This window comes from Ornithodoros turicata, unplaced genomic scaffold, assembly GCF_037126465.1.
Source record: "Ornithodoros turicata isolate Travis unplaced genomic scaffold, ASM3712646v1 Chromosome28, whole genome shotgun sequence".
NCBI lineage: Eukaryota > Metazoa > Arthropoda > Arachnida > Ixodida > Argasidae > Ornithodoros > Ornithodoros turicata.
In genome coordinates, this window is record NW_026999351.1 from 1312172 (window position 1) to 1327937 (window position 15766).

Consider the following 15766-nt stretch of genomic DNA (forward strand, 5'->3'; position numbering starts at 1 on the left):
GATTGCCGTTTGTACGGGGCATACCATGCGAACAATCCATGACATACGGGAGAGTCGCGACGGAGGACAGTACAGGTCTAGCAAACTGGCTAGAACAGAATGTGCCAGTCACCCTGACCATAGCGGAAGGTGCGAGTGAAGCAGAGTCAGCGACGGGAGCACGCGACTGATCCGAGCACTGTCTGTTTCCTGGTTATCAGCGCCCGTAGTCCAGCACGAACTGCCTGAAAGAAACCTACGCTCACACAGTCGGGGCCACCGAAGGCCAACCGGCACCGCCGTATCCACATTTGGAAATTTATTTCCGCAATCAAACACGTCAAATGTGTCCGATCCCTTGCTGGAGCCGGCAACGGTTCCATGAAACTTACAGTGGCCCATTCGACTGCTGGAAGGTCAAAAACAGCAGCCGCTCTGCACCATAGGAGCAGCGGAATATGGCACTGAAGGAAGCAGTGCTCTGGTGACTCCGAGATGCCACAAGGCCGTGATCCGTGTGACAAATATGGAAGCGGTGTAAACGTTCACGAAGCGAGAGGACACCATGAGCGAGCTTGATTGAAAACTGAGTGTGTATTGTCATCAAGCAGGAGAGCTACCTATGGACGTAGTCCCCTTTGGACAGACACGAACTTTACGTTACAGTCCTACAAGCTAGATAACAACACTCTCTAGGAGAGTTTGCTTTTCGTACTGACCATACCAAGCGAACAATCCAAACACGGGAGAGCCGCTGCAGAGTGCAGTACGGTCCTAGCGAGCTGGCTAGAACACGATTTGCCACTCACCCTGAACGTGGCGGAAAAGACGAGTAGACGTCAGCCAGCGGCGAGAGCACTCCACAAGACCATACAGTGCTTGCTCACGGACAATGTGGCTACGAAGCCCTGCCCTGACAGCCTGAAATATAGCTGCGTCTCCGAAGTCTGGACCACCGAAAGCCAGCCGGCAACGACGGATCCAAATTTGAAAGTTGATCTCGGTAATTAATAAAGCCAATTGTTTACGCTGAACGCGCGGAACAGGCAACGGTTCCAGGAACTGTACGGTGGCCCAGGCGACAGTCGACAGCTGAAATATCTGGGTTACTCTGCGCCACAGCAAAAGAGGAACACGACAACGCCAGAAACAGTGCTCTGCGGTTTCACACATCCCGCAAGACGGGCAACCGTCAGAGCGAGAGATGTGAAAGCGGTGTAGTCGCTCGCGAAGAGGAAGAACGTCGTGGGCCAACTTCCACTGAAGACTGGCGCGGCGTGCATCTAGCCAGCCCGCAGTGATTCGACGCCAAGACAGCTTCGACGGCACCGAAGGAACTGGGGGACCAGACTCCAACTCCCGGATAGCTGTATAAAAATCGCTGACAGCCCATAACTGGAGGTCAGCGTCCGGAAGCTGGAGTCGCAAACGCCGTACAACATCAACACAAGCACTGTATTGATGAGGCAGGACTTCGGACCTAGGCCGAAACCTAGGGCTCTCAACGAACCACCTGGTAGCACATCCCAGAGAGTACTGCACTAATGCGCACGCTGGGTTTTCGGGAGTGTGCAATGCCTCGAAATAAACGCGCGACTGAAGTGCAAGGCACTTGTCGAGCACCACCGGCAAGGCTAAGCCGCCCTGGTCACGTGTACGGTGCAAGCGGGATCTCGCGGCCCACTCCACCGAACCGCCCCAGAGGAAACGGAACGCGTGCCTCGTGATGGCAGTACGGATTAGTGGTGGCGGCGTGGCAACGACTCCTAAAAACCACAAGCGACTGTAGTATCAGGCCAGTAGCAGATGAGCACGAAACGTGATGGGCAAATCAACAAACTTAAGCTGCCGAAGGACAGCTCTGCAACGATTAAACACTCGTGGCCAATTTACGGTAGATATTCAAGTGCAATCAAAAGTCACGCCAATAATTGAAAATTGAATTGAATTGAAATAATTGAATTGATTTCGTAGCCGGTGGAAGAACCACCACAACGTCTTCGTGCTCGCGCGGGGTGAAGTCGTGGTGAAGTTATGAAGAGACAGTGGCTTCATGACAGCTGTTACGATGTAAATTTTGTATAGTAGTTGTATAGTCGCCGGTCATCAAACTTTCATCTTTCAATAATGTGTAATCTGTGATATATATTTAAAAGTGTATGTATGTTTTGTATATAGCTGCTCTCCTTTGTGTATAGGCTTTGTACAGAACTGCTCTCCTTCGATTTTGTATATAGATTTTGTATATAGCTGTTTCCAGCATTAGTTCCGGGTATTGTTTTGATCGCCGCCTGTGTTCCGTGTTTTATGCTTTTGGCGTTGTAAGGTTTTTCCGTTCGTAAGGATTTCCGTTGTATCGTTTATTCAATTCAATTCAATAATTGAAAACAGAAGAAATGTTACTTCGACGAGCGCCGCAAACGCAGATTGGGTTCTGGCGAATGCGACACATTACCTGTGCCAGCTGTACAAGTTTGCTGGTGTGGCGGAAGCGTCAACAATCAAAGTGATCGCCTCTCCGGCTCCCTAGCCGTATCCAACTACGACGACGATGATTGAAACAATGACATGGTCTGGCTCAAGCTATCCCCACCGATTTTTTTTCTTTTTTTTTTTTTGCTGGCATGCCCCTTGTGCCTGATGTCCTTAGGTATCGTTGAAAGTATGCGGGAACCTTAGGTGCAGGAAAAAAGAAAAGAATAGGTTTGTACTCCTTGGCGTGCTGCAAAACGTGTGCGAAATGCGACGCCGTTATAACAGCCGTAGGAAGCGACTCCTTTTCGGATGTAAAAGATACACACTATCGCTTGTTTTACAGATGAGCAATATTCTAGTTAAACGGTATGATAAAGGAAGCTGTAAAATCAAAAGTCTATAACGTCATGCAAGCCACTTCGAGGGAATCGAGCGATTCACTTACCATGTTTTCCAAGGCGTTGCCGTTAAGTACTTCCGATGTGCTAAAACTCTCTATTTGTTCCAAAAGCAATGAAGCTGAACGCATGAGTGTCAGCGTCGACCACAGCTCGGACGATTCTTGTTCGTCCGCGTGGTCCTAAATTCCGCTAACGCAGCGTATAGCTTTGTGAATTCTGTAGTAGTTTATGTTTCAATGCAGCGTATGCTGTAGAGCTTCGTTCACACTGCCGCATTTCATCGCGTGCAGGCAAATGTGTGCGTACAAGTACGACAGAAGCGATCAGCTAGTGGTTGTGGTGATTGTGAAAGGGCTTCCCGTTGTCGGCCTCACAAAGCTCGGAAAGGTCACAGCTGACGACTGCGGACAATGTGCGTCCTAGGCCGACATCTAAAGGAACTGCACAGACATATGTCTGGAAGCGTCTCAGGAAAACACAGGAATAAATCCAGACAGCACAGCCTGCACCAGGGTTAATATCCGGGCACTTCACATACGTGCGTGGTGCCGCAACTGTCACCCAACGCATGCGCTGCACGAAGTGTTGTGACGTCAAGTTTAATGTACACATTTTAGTTCGCCGTGTCGTAAACTCCAGTTAGTTTTAGGGGCAATTCTAGTATTAACGTGTGATTAATCTTGAATAGTTCTTTCTTGCTACCCCCATGCATTCCATGTTTGCTACGGCCATGTTGAAACACGTATTGTCACGTATAGGGACAACGACTAGTAGGACAATCACCTCTCTGGTGCTGCTCCGAATGAACAAGTTACAGCCATCATTTCCCGTCATATTTCATGAAGGTGCAGTGCACGAGGGGTGAACTTCCCCGTCGCCTTTATCCCCGTAAGTGACAATATCCCAAGCAGCACGCAATACTGACCCATATTGGCTTGTCATTGGCGAGAAGGGTCCAATATGAGGCCCGTTTCGCAAAGATTTGCCTCATATTGGCTGAAACTGGGCAATGAGGGCCCCATATTGCCCAGTTTGAGTCAATAATGGAAAAATCCTGGCAATATGGGCCCCATATTGCCCACTTTGAGCCAATATTGTGAAAATTGCATGTACACCCCATATTGACTGAAAACGGTACGTACCCGTGTTGCACACATACCCAAGCAGCACTGTAAGACTGGACGGTTGAAGCGTGTGAAATGCCCAATTCAGTGCATCGATCGTTACATCCAACCACTTCCCGTAGATGATACACATTATTTGAAACAGTCAACAAACGTGGCAATCCCATTGTAACGTTCAATAGAACTCGACAACAATGCCAATCGGTCGAGCCGACTGAAAGCGAGCAGGTTGTTGAGACTCGTTTGAAATCATGCGTCCTACAACTAATGCTCATGCGCAACAGCGGGATCGGACGTTTCATACGGCTAAAATGTCGCTGGTTCCTCTAATGATAACGGAATTGCGGCAGGTCAAGTAAAACACACAATGTTTGATAGGAAGGGATGGCTGCTCTGCAAAGTTAGGTGCTTTCAAGTTGATGCTAACAGTGTGAATTGCTCTGGCGTCACGAAAGTGTTTCAGTCCTCTGTACTCTCGGAGCGGGTTGGAAACATTTGCTTCGTAGAATATTGCGATCCCAATGAAGGCTTCTGAGGGATGTTTGACATTCGCAGTTCCGTGAGACTGCTTGTGTCCGTCAACAAGACGGGCGTAGCGCCCGTTCTTCGTTTTTGGGGCGATGCAGTGTTTTCTTCTTCTTCTTTTTTTTTGTAATTGTATGCAACGTGGAACAATCGAATCTGCAGAAATGAAAAAGCAAAAAGAACAGAGAATAAATGTCAGTGCTGGATATTAAAGCGGATAATCCTTTTATATATTATACATCACATTTTATATATTACACGGACTCCCCATTGGCGTTATCACATAAATTGGCGCAATATTGGCGCAAACTGGGCTTGCCAATATGGGCAGCCCGTATTGGTCCAATATGGATCCTGGTTACACTCCCCATATTCGTACAATATTGGCAGCCCATATGGGCCCAGTATTGGACCAATATTGGCGTGCTTCTTGGGCTGTAACTCGTTTCTGCTCGTTTTTACACTATTAAAAAAGGGTGTACAGTAACTCTTTTGGGGGGAGTGCACCTTTGCCACATATACCACTTCATTTGGAGTGTACAATTACTCTCCAGTAGGGAGTTAAATGGTCTCCTCACTCTCTTCAAGGAGTGAGGAGTCCATTTATGAGAGTGATATGTACTCTCCAAAAGAGAGTGATATATGTGGCAAGGAAAAGGTGTTCAAGTAAACCCTTAATTAAGAGTGTGCACCTGTCCAAATATAGGGAGTTGCGGTACTCCCTTTAGCAAACGCGGAGGTGACGAAATCGACGACTTCGACCCTTATTGTGAATGGGCTCATTATTTCATTCCCCACATCACACCACCAGCAATGAGGTAGGGTATCGCTCAGGCGATGGAACTTCCCATTCTTCATCTTAAAAATGAAGTTGTAAAGTGTTTGATTTCCAGTTGATTTAATGTGATCCAGCATGTTCAACAGCACAGACTGCACGAATACAAGGAATGAGAAACCAATTGAAGGAATAGACCTAGACTATCTGATATCCAATTGATTTAATGAGACTGAACATACTGCATGGTTACCAATGCAATAAATGAGAAGCCAACTGAACACTACAAGAAAAGCCAACGAGACACAATGATTCACAGATGTAAAATAGGGCTGCTGCACGTCGCTGCAGATAAACAGGAACCAGAGTCCAGGAACTACAGGGAGTCTGTAAAAGGGAGCAAATGATCATCCATAAAACGCAATGTATTGAAAATCATTGAGTTTGAAAATGAACAGTGGGAACATCAAGAGTGGGAAATCAAATGGGATCATCTGACATGAAAATTTCTTCAAAAATATTAAATATCCAGAAATCCCAATTTTCCGCCACACTAAAGGTATCGTGAGCAACTCCCTATGGACATACGACCCCAGCGGTGACATTCTCGTTTACGAGCGCCTGCAGGGAGGGGGGGGAGGGAGCCCTAACGCGAACAAACGTCACCAGACACACGGGAACCGTCACCGTTCGGATACAGCGTGGTCCCCAGCATAGCGCTTACACGAAGTATCGCACCTCTCATGCCCAAGGTCATCACAGCGAGCACACAGCGGGTCCACACACTCTTTCTGGAAGTGACACTCCGCGCCCCACCTCATACAAACTCGTTTGATGTCATAGTAGTGGAAGGTCAAATGCTTTCCGCGCACACTTATCAAGTTCCGAACTGGGGTCCGCACTTCCATAAGACAGCGCCGGTTACCCGTTTCGACCACCCTCTAGCTCATTCTGAGGGAACGTCTCACGAGCTAGTTCACGACTTCCCAATCAGGTCGCATTCTCCACCGTCAGTGTGGCGCATGCTTATAACGACCTTCCCTACCTTCTTCACAAGAGGAAGTAGGAAGTTCACTCGTGACACAGCCAGAAGCAGTGCTCCGGAAAACGCTAGAGGCCGTCTGGCCATAGAACTAGATCGTGAAAAACGCAAAAAAACGGTACGCTATACTCGCCTGAAATAGCGAGGCATACCACACAAAGAAATCAGCATACGGAAAGACAAGAAACCATAAAAAAAAATCCCCCACCCATAATATGCAGCGAAGCTACAGCCTCCTTTCTTAAATGTTCATATATCTTCTTCTCGTTCATGTTCTCCTTGTTCCTCTTAGCGCCGTATTGTGGACTGCAGGATGGGACTGTATTGTGTGTATTGTCATGTGTGTTGACAAACACTATCTCTATAACTAACTCTAACTCTAACTTGCTCCCAAGGGAGATTGCTTTTTGCACGTGACATACATTGCGAACAATCCTGCAACTCTGCGAGAGTCGCTACGGAGCGCAGTGCGGTCCTAGTGGGCTTACCAGAACTTGATATGCCACTCCCCTTGAGGACGATCAAAGAGCCGAGTCGCTGTAAGCCAGCGGCGACAGCACTCCACAGACCCAAATAATGACTGCTCACGGATGATATGTGCACGCAGCCTTGCTCTCAGTACCTAGAAAATAGCCATGCTCCCAACATCCGGGCCATCAAAGGCCAGCCGGCACCGGTGAATCCAAATTTGGAAGTTGATTTCCGAAATCAGCAATGCTAATTGCTTCCGCTCTGCGCGTACGACCGGCAACGGCTCCAGGTACCTTACAGTGGCCCAATCAACTGCTGGGAGCCCAAATATTTGAGCCACCCTACTCCACAGCAAAAGTCGCATATGGCATCGAAAAAGAAACAATGTTCTCTCAGTCTCAGACATGCCACAAGACGGACAGCAGTCCGTGCGACATGTCCGAAAACAGTGTAAACGTTCACATAGTGGTAGGACACCATCGGCCAGCTTCCAGTGGAGACTAGCGCGCCGTGCATCAAGCCAGCAGTGATAGGCCGCCAGGCGAATTTCGTTGGCACTGCTGGTCTTGCGGGACCCGGTCGCATTTCCCTGTAGGCGGTGTACAAATCACGAACGCTACACAAGAAAATGTCTTCACATGTGCGCTGGATACGCAAGCTCCTCACAATAGCATCACATGGACTAAAATAAGCAGGAAGGGGCGAAGCTGGGAACTTTCTAGGATACCACCCGGTGGGCGTATCCTAGGAAATACTGCACTAATGCGCAGGCCGGGTGCTCTGACACATGGAGCGCCTCAAAGAGAATACGCAATTGAAGCGTTCTGGCACAGCTGGTACTCCCCAGCCACCCACATAACGACTTGGTATTACCAACTACAGGATGGGACAAGCGAAAGCTTGCCCACATCAAGCTTCAAAAATATCACACATCACGACTTCCGTGTGGTTGAGACCTACAGACCCATTCAACGGATACGCCCCATAGAAAGCGGTGCGCGTGTCGTGTGAGAGCAGCTTGTGTTACCGCTGGTGGGGATGAAGCAGCAGCTAAAAAGCACATGCGACTGTAATGCCATGCAGCTAACAGTCGTAACCGCAAAGTAATTGGCAGATAAACAAACTTAAGCTCTCGCAGCACAGCACTACAGCGGCTGAATACCCGTGACGAGTTGACAGCTGAGACCGCTGCACTGTCAAAACCAAGTACTAGGATTTTAACCTGAGGTCTTACAGGGAATTCAAACGGTGCAGCACAGGTTGGCTGAACATTTAAAAGAAGGCGACACTTTTGAATCTGTTCAATCTTGCCCCAGAAACCGTACCGTAGTCTTCAATCGCTTTCAAAACTGGCGCTAGGGAACTCTCGCGCGGTAGTATGACCGAGACATTATCTGTTGGTATTAATCTTGTAATGTTTACGCGTATCAGTGTTATAACGGCTCGAGGACGACAAGCGCACGCATTACATGTTTGAAGCTTGAGAGCCTCGTCCATCTCGCATTGTTCCAGCGCAATTACAGCGCTGTACTAGGACCGGGTCGCACTGCGTACACATTTCTAACAGGTTATGGGCCCAGGACGACGCATGGACTAAGGTTTCATTTGACTAAGGACTGGCTTGCGATATGCTCGAAGAGCTGCGAGACTGTTGACGAAGCAACACAGGCAACTTCAAGGGACGCTGTTTCTTATCCGCATTGGTTTAGGGTGACGCCTTCAGAAGATATTACTTTCAGGGTACGTCTACACAACCAAGTTAATCTATTATGTCTATGTCAGACGAATTGAAACTTCCGAAGCTGTCGTCTGACAATTACCATTCTCGGTCGATCCGGGTAAGAGCCGCCCTTGTACAGAAGGGATGCTGGGAAGCGATCGACCTTGGCTACTCAAGCAGGGAAATGAGTGCCCAAGAGAAGAAGACCGACAACAAGGCACTGACATTTCTGTTCCTCGTAGTCGAGGATAACTACCTTGATGACATCGGGGCAAGTGCAAGAGCGAAGGAAGCGTGGGATACGTTGCACGAAATGCACTCGAAGTTTGGACTTCTCCACGTACTACAGTTGATGAGAGACTCCTTCAACGTTAAATTGAAGAGGAAAGAGCTCATGAATGACTACCTAGGAAGACTTATGGATCTGCACAGGAAGCTGTCGAATGCAGGTTACGCCTTCACGGACCGAGAGGTTGCATTGGTCATGCTCATGGGACTTCGTGGTACGTATGAGCCACTTATTCTCAACTTAGAGCAAGAGGAAGACACCGTGACTGATAAAGGAGTGAAGACGAGGCTACTTATTGAAGAAAAACAAGAATTGCGTAGCGATGAAGAGCTCGCCGGTGAATATGAGAGTCAGAGAGCTTTGATGACTAAAAACTACGCTAAGAAGGACGACAGAAAAGCTCACCAAGGGAGCCCGCGACGGCACCAAGGCACGTGGAAGAGGAAAGTACGGTGTTTCGCCTGCGGAAGGGTTGGACACACATATCTAGAGATTGTAATGAGTTCCTTGCTGACGAGAAGGTTGACAACCTTGACCAAACCAAGAAAGGAATCGTGTCACAAGCGAACATCGCGATGCATAATGATCTATGTGTCCAGAATACCGTTTCCGCACAGCCTCACGTGTGGCATCTTGACCCGGGTGCTACAGATCATATGACATCGTACAAGGCGAAGCTGACTGACTTTAAGCCCTGCGAGTCTACAGTAGAGAAATCCAACACAGAGTTCATGAAATTTATTGGGAAGGGACGCGTTCAGATGCAATCGTCTGAAAAGTGAGGTGGCACTCACGTCACACTGGAAGATGTTCTCTACGTGCCAGAGTTGAACTGTAACCTCCTTTTAGTTGGAGGGATCGAGGATCAGTGCCATTACAGAGCTATAGTGCGACCGGGTCGCACTGCGTACACATTTATAACATTAACAGCGTACGCAAACACAGGCGGTGGGCATCTGTCAGGTGGCTAGGATGGCTTGATGGCAAGGACATACAAGGCGGGGGAGAGAGGGCATCCCTGTCGGACATCAGGCATAACGTCAAACGGAGACAACAGACCACAAGCTACGGAAACGACACTTTTTTGCGCCTTTCAAAACATCTGATAGCGGTGGAATTCGAACCATACGCTCTTTCGGACTGGTGCCTAAAACCAGCGGCTTAGACCACTCGGCCACGACACCGTTACTGTGTGCATTGTTATCAAGCAGGAGAGCTACCTATTGAAGTAGGCCCCTTTACACAAACAGGAACACTACCCTATTAGAAAAAACCATACAAGTGTCCGTTTGGCAGTCATACGGAATAACTGAACGGACTCCATACACTCTATGGACTGGTATGGACTCCGTACGCTGTATGGCATCCTATGGCAGTCCGTACACTGAATGGCCTCCTATGGCAGTCCGTACACTGTATGGCCTCCTATGGAGTCCATAGCCTGTATGGCCCCCGACCTTGCTGTATGGCATGGGTATGTGTGGCAGTCCGCAAGATGATGGGATGAGACGTGAGTGTTTGCTGAACGTAACACCAGCACAAAATGAACACAACTAGTGCATGTCAATTTGACAAAATTTATTGTCTTACAGCCTTTTTAGGAAGTCAGCCAAGTAGCCGTTAATTGGATCAATTCACTCAGTCAGACTTCTGCCTTTGCGGCTGGGCTTCGTGGCAGTGTACTCCTGAAAGCAACCTAAAATAAGAAACAGAGCATGCGTTAGTACCAGTGATGGCCATTAACTACTTCTACAGTAGTTTAACTATAACTACTAACTACTTCGTGATGGAGTAGTTTAACTAGTAGTTCAACTACTTTTCAGGGGAGTAGTTAAAACTACTTCTTTAACTACTGCAATGTATTTTAACTACATCTATAGCTACTTAACGTTGTCCATCAACACCAATCCCTTGTAGTGTTCCTGGACACCTAAATATGAATCACAAACAATGATAAACTTTGGCTCAAGCCACTGCTACGGTCGTCAAATACAAAGCTTGCGGCGGGATTCTTCCTGTGCCTACGCGATAAACTAAGTTGCATAATTATTTCACAGCAAATGAGGCTTCACTGGACATTGGACAAGCATTAAAAGTGAAGATTTAGTACACATGCACGACACAATTGCTCTGCACCTCCGTTCTCGTCAAACAAGTATGGTAAAAGTCGGAAGCACAATCGTGCCGTAAAGCTTGCGGCAAAATCGGAAGTAGTTCGCGCTTTCAGTAACCTAACTACTGTAGTTAACTACTTAAAATAGTAGTTTAACTAGTAGTTGCAACTACATTTCTGCAAGTAGTTGATAACTACTTTTTAACTACAATCTGGTAGTTTAACTAGTAGTTTAACTACATGTAGTTAACTACTGGCCATCATTGGTTAGTACCAAATACCACGATACCATATGCTCTGTGGAAGCATATTCTACGAAAATAAGGAACTTCTTAACATGATGGAAATTGATGTTCTGAAGCTCGAACACAGATTAAAGGAAAACACACTAAGCTTCAAGTGTCTAAGAAATACAGAAGAAGGAAGTCACTGAAAAAGCCAGTTGTAAGGCTCTAACCCACATTTCCTGGTCCAAGACTGCAACTGAGCTAAGCTGTCTCAGTTTGTGAGACAGCTCGTGGTGACCAGCACCATGGGGGCAAGTAATTTGATTGGCCAACGAGGCAGCTCTTGATGCAAGTAATATTGTTTGCTGTTCATTTGACAATGTTAACACCATCTGCTACAGCTGAGCTCAGAAACCCATTTTATCTGTACAAAAAAAAGTTTAAATGCGGAGTGTTCACTGGCTTTCTTTCAAAAATGTTAAATTGTGCTTGCGTCTGCATCAGTATTGTATATAACAGCTTAGAGGTCAAAGACTGGTGCGAAGCAGCTTTACTATATAGCGCAAAGCTTCCTCTCAAATGAACTGGATGATAGAGCTTTCTCAAACAGATGCTTTTTGTTTAAGAACACCCCCCACAGCCACACAAACGGATAATGGGGATCATCTCAGGGCTTTCTTTAAAGGAGTGCTGAGGTGCAAACAAATAGCTTTTGCTGAGGAACCATGAGCATAGGTGACGCAGAGAGCAAGCGAGAGAGCTCTGTTCTGCACCCCTTTGAAAAATTATTCGCTTCGTGAAGAGAGTGCATCGCAGAACGAGAGGAAGTCGGGATGTATGTTACTCCTTCACGAGACCAGTGATGTACTGCAGAACTGCTCAAGCTGTTATAAGCAGACCGTGATGTGCGAAGAAAAAAACTAAGAAACAAGGTATGGCGCCTTCACCGTGTCATAAAAGCATCGTGTTTGTTGTCTGCAACTGCTCTCTCCAACTATTTTTTTTTATAAATTCAACTGCGCAGCTATAACGCAGAGAAGAGTGAAAATATTTTGCATGGTGGCGCCTGATGGACAGCTTCACAGGTGAGGCAAGAATTCGAGTGACGTTAAATGTCACCACATTGCTCCTTAACAAGTGGATACTGTTGTCAAAATAGAAAAATTGCTCAATGCTCTGGCAGAATAAATACACATACTCGTGACAGCAGCAACTGCTGGCGCCGCTTTGCAGTCATGATCTGTCCGTGGAGCTCCCTAGGTGACCGCACTGTTCTTGCCACTTCTCGCTGCAAAATTTTTCAAACCAGCCTGATATTGGTACCGGCAGACTTCACATACACTGCAATAAATATAATATACTGTGGCATGAACAATGAAATCTACAACTCAGACATTGGGGTACTGTCATTGGAGAACTGCACTACACTGATATCTTGTCAGCTATGTGGAAGTAAACAGCTCTTGAACACATGGAATAAGAAGCTCGTGTAATGCATGTTGTACACTGCAGCAGTGGCAGCCTGACAAAAGAGCAGCAGGGTAGTTGGCATGGTTGGGACAACAGCTTATAAAATGGAACAAAAGCTGTAGGGCATATTGGTCATTGTACTTATTCACGAAAAGTAATGTGATGAAGACACAGCTACAGTAGCCGCCAATGTGCCAAACCGAAACTTTTTCGTTCAAGATTTTGTACGAATACTAGAAAGACAGCTCTGGAATAAAAGATGGCGGTTCATATTGGTCCAGTGCTAATGGTGTTGTAGGCACTATCAACAGCATTGTATGTAAACTGTTTTCGGATTGTTGTGGTCGTTCTGGTTGTGCCAATAGGCACAGGGCAATCTGAAAACAGTTTACAGACAATGCTGTTGATAGTGCCTATAATGACTTAACACTGAACAGATATGAACCAGTATCTTTTATTCCAGAGCCGTTTTTCTAGCACTGTCATAAAATCCTGAACGAAAAAGGTTTGGTTTGGCACGTTGGCTGCTAGTGGAATGCTGTGCCTTTATCAGACTGTCCATGATGAATAAGTATACTGACCAACATGCCTTACAACTTTTGGTCCGTTCTATAAGTTCAGTCTTAAGCATGCCAACTATGCTGCACCGCTGCTCTTTTGTCAGGCTCCCACTGCTGCAGTGTAGAACATGCATTTCACAAGCTTCGTATTCTATATATCTAAGCGTTGTTTACTTGCACAAAGCAAACGAGATCTCAGTATGGTGCAGCTCTCCAACTGGTTGTACAGCAATGCCTGAGTTGTAAATTTCCTTGTTCATGCCACAGTACTTGTCGTGTGGTATCAGCAGCTTTAACAGTAACTAACGTAAGCAGTAGATGCATTTATGAACGTGCACTTTGCTCCATAGGAACAACCTACAAAAAAAGAAAAAAACAGAACATTGACAAATGCAGACTGGGAGTAATAAAATTAACAGAGATCCATGCTTTGACTTCATGCATTTTAAACTCACACTGTCATGCTTGTCTGTGTACACGTGAGAAGTAGTGAGAAATAAAATGCCATTCACACCGTTTCCCAACGAAAATAAAAAGTATTAAAGCGTAGTCCTACCCCAGAGCTGCATCCGTGTCATGAGCATAAAAAATCTGTGGCACTTGCTTATGGACGTCACACTGTCTTGATAAGGTACGTTTTCTGGAAAACAGCATTTGACAGATGAAAGGCACAATCAGAGGAGTATGTCGTACAAAGCATGGCATGCATGTAACTAATATAGTGTGGAAACACTACAAGTACACAATACTATGTTCATGTTCATATATGTCAGAATACATTTTAAAACAAAATTTTGTAGGAAAAGAAAGATGGCTTCAGTACGCAAGCATGCAGTGGGTGAGCAAGCCACGCCGTGTTGTCCACGCCTGTAGACTACCTCGGCTCATTCTCATTACGTTGGATGCACATGTGACTTACTGTGGTCAACGGCCGGCCCACTCTACTTTTCTGAAAATTTAATCATGAATTACTAACATATACATTTGACTTTATTTATGAGAAATTCACCTGTGTTATTTTATCTAAGCGTTGCGAAAGACAAAAGCAATGGTTTGACAAGATAACACGGGATTGTTTTAAAAAGTGAATGTGTTACGATTTCGGGGCCAACTATACTATATGTCTACAACACAGGGCACTTGTATTTGCAGCGACATAGAAACACACATTCAAGTACGTGCATCTCAAACATATGATGATCTAAACGACGAGATGTAGCCGAGACACACCCGAACAGAAACATCTAAGCTTCCAACCCATCCGCGCACAACCAAGTCGCACATGACAAACCACAGAACCCCACCTAGCAATCCTCAATGGCACGCGCTTTTGTATGTGCAATGACGATTATGTAACACATTTCAACGCTTATTCCAAAGCTAATCAGCCGGGTCCCGATACCTAAACAACTGTTGCTAACTCTAGCGAATCTCACTCTCCTCTCGTGATCGAGTTTCGTTCCTTTGTTTGAACGGATCGCAAAGGATTTTCAAACTTCACGCATGCACTTTGCAATCACAGATAGCATTCCGTATCACTTCATTATCACATCACAACAAATATTTATATGTTTACCTTTCATTATCGGCACCTTGGCGGGACAACAGTCCATCGTTTCTTCGCCAGCAGGCATAAACAGCCGTTGAGCTAAAATCGTCCACCGATCCTTCATGGAAGTGCAACTTCTTGACACTGTAGTAACTACCTCCACTTTGTCCGCATATATCACGAGTTCATACACTGCACGCAGATTAAAATACGTTGTGCAGCCAAGAAAGGTTTTGCTGAAAAAGGAAATTGATCACACAGAAACAACGTGCTTCGCCTACGTCCGCCATAACCACCCAAAGCCAAAAACACAGCGACACGTAGCCCCCTAGGCAAAGTGTATCTAGCAACAGGTAATTTTTATATATTATTTCTTACCGACTTTTGGCTTTGCACAAAAGATTAACCGGATTAACCATCATTTTTCTCAAACTAAATAACAGTGGCCCATAACATTAACCAGAGTGCCATACGCTGACGACCATCGCCATTCTTAGACGGCAGTTTGTCTGTTTCGGTTTCTGTTCTATTACTGCATTTTCGTGTTATGAAAACACCGTTCCACGGAAAGTATTACGCCAATTATGTGCGTGTATTTGTGTTTGTGATTATAGAACGCTCACTTCAAGGCATTGAGAATGATGTCAAATCACGAAAAGGATAACTCGTGATATCTCCAGAAAATCGCCACGAGCGGCACCCAACGATATATGAACAAAGGACCAGCATAGCCTATGTGTTACTTCAATATTGTTTGCCTATTTTTAGATCCCTATCATGCGTCAACAAGTAAATATTGAACCATTTTATTCCTGCATATCAACGTATCCCATCTGCCCTTTATGGTAAATTAATCAAACATATATATGTTATTGAGTATAGCACTAGGCGAAATTCAATGATTGTTCCAAAGCCAGCCGGGTTCTGCTTCCTTAATTCCTGTTGCTAGCACCAGCGTATCTTTTTCTCCTCGAATGACAACAACTTTATATTATTATTATTATTATTATTATTATTATTATTATTATTAATATTATTATTATTAT

At 45.8% G+C, this 15766-nt stretch overlaps 1 protein-coding gene and 1 long non-coding RNA gene across 2 annotated transcripts; one reads left to right on the forward strand and one right to left on the reverse strand.

The window, feature by feature from the left end:
* The first annotated feature begins 8561 nt into the window (after positions 1-8561).
* On the forward strand, positions 8562-9583 carry LOC135373649 (uncharacterized). Its single transcript, XM_064606747.1, has 2 exons — positions 8562-9248; positions 9323-9583. Exons 1-2 carry the CDS (start codon positions 8562-8564, stop codon positions 9581-9583), a joined length of 948 nt encoding a protein of 315 aa, XP_064462817.1.
* A 781-nt stretch (positions 9584-10364) lies between these two features.
* On the reverse strand, positions 10365-15125 carry LOC135373632 (uncharacterized). Its single transcript, XR_010416529.1, has 4 exons — positions 14748-15125; positions 13728-13811; positions 12340-12429; positions 10365-10497 (listed from the first exon to the last, which is right to left on the reverse strand). It is a non-coding gene; the product is annotated as an uncharacterized LOC135373632 (long non-coding RNA).
* Between the last annotated feature and the right edge of the window lie 641 nt (positions 15126-15766).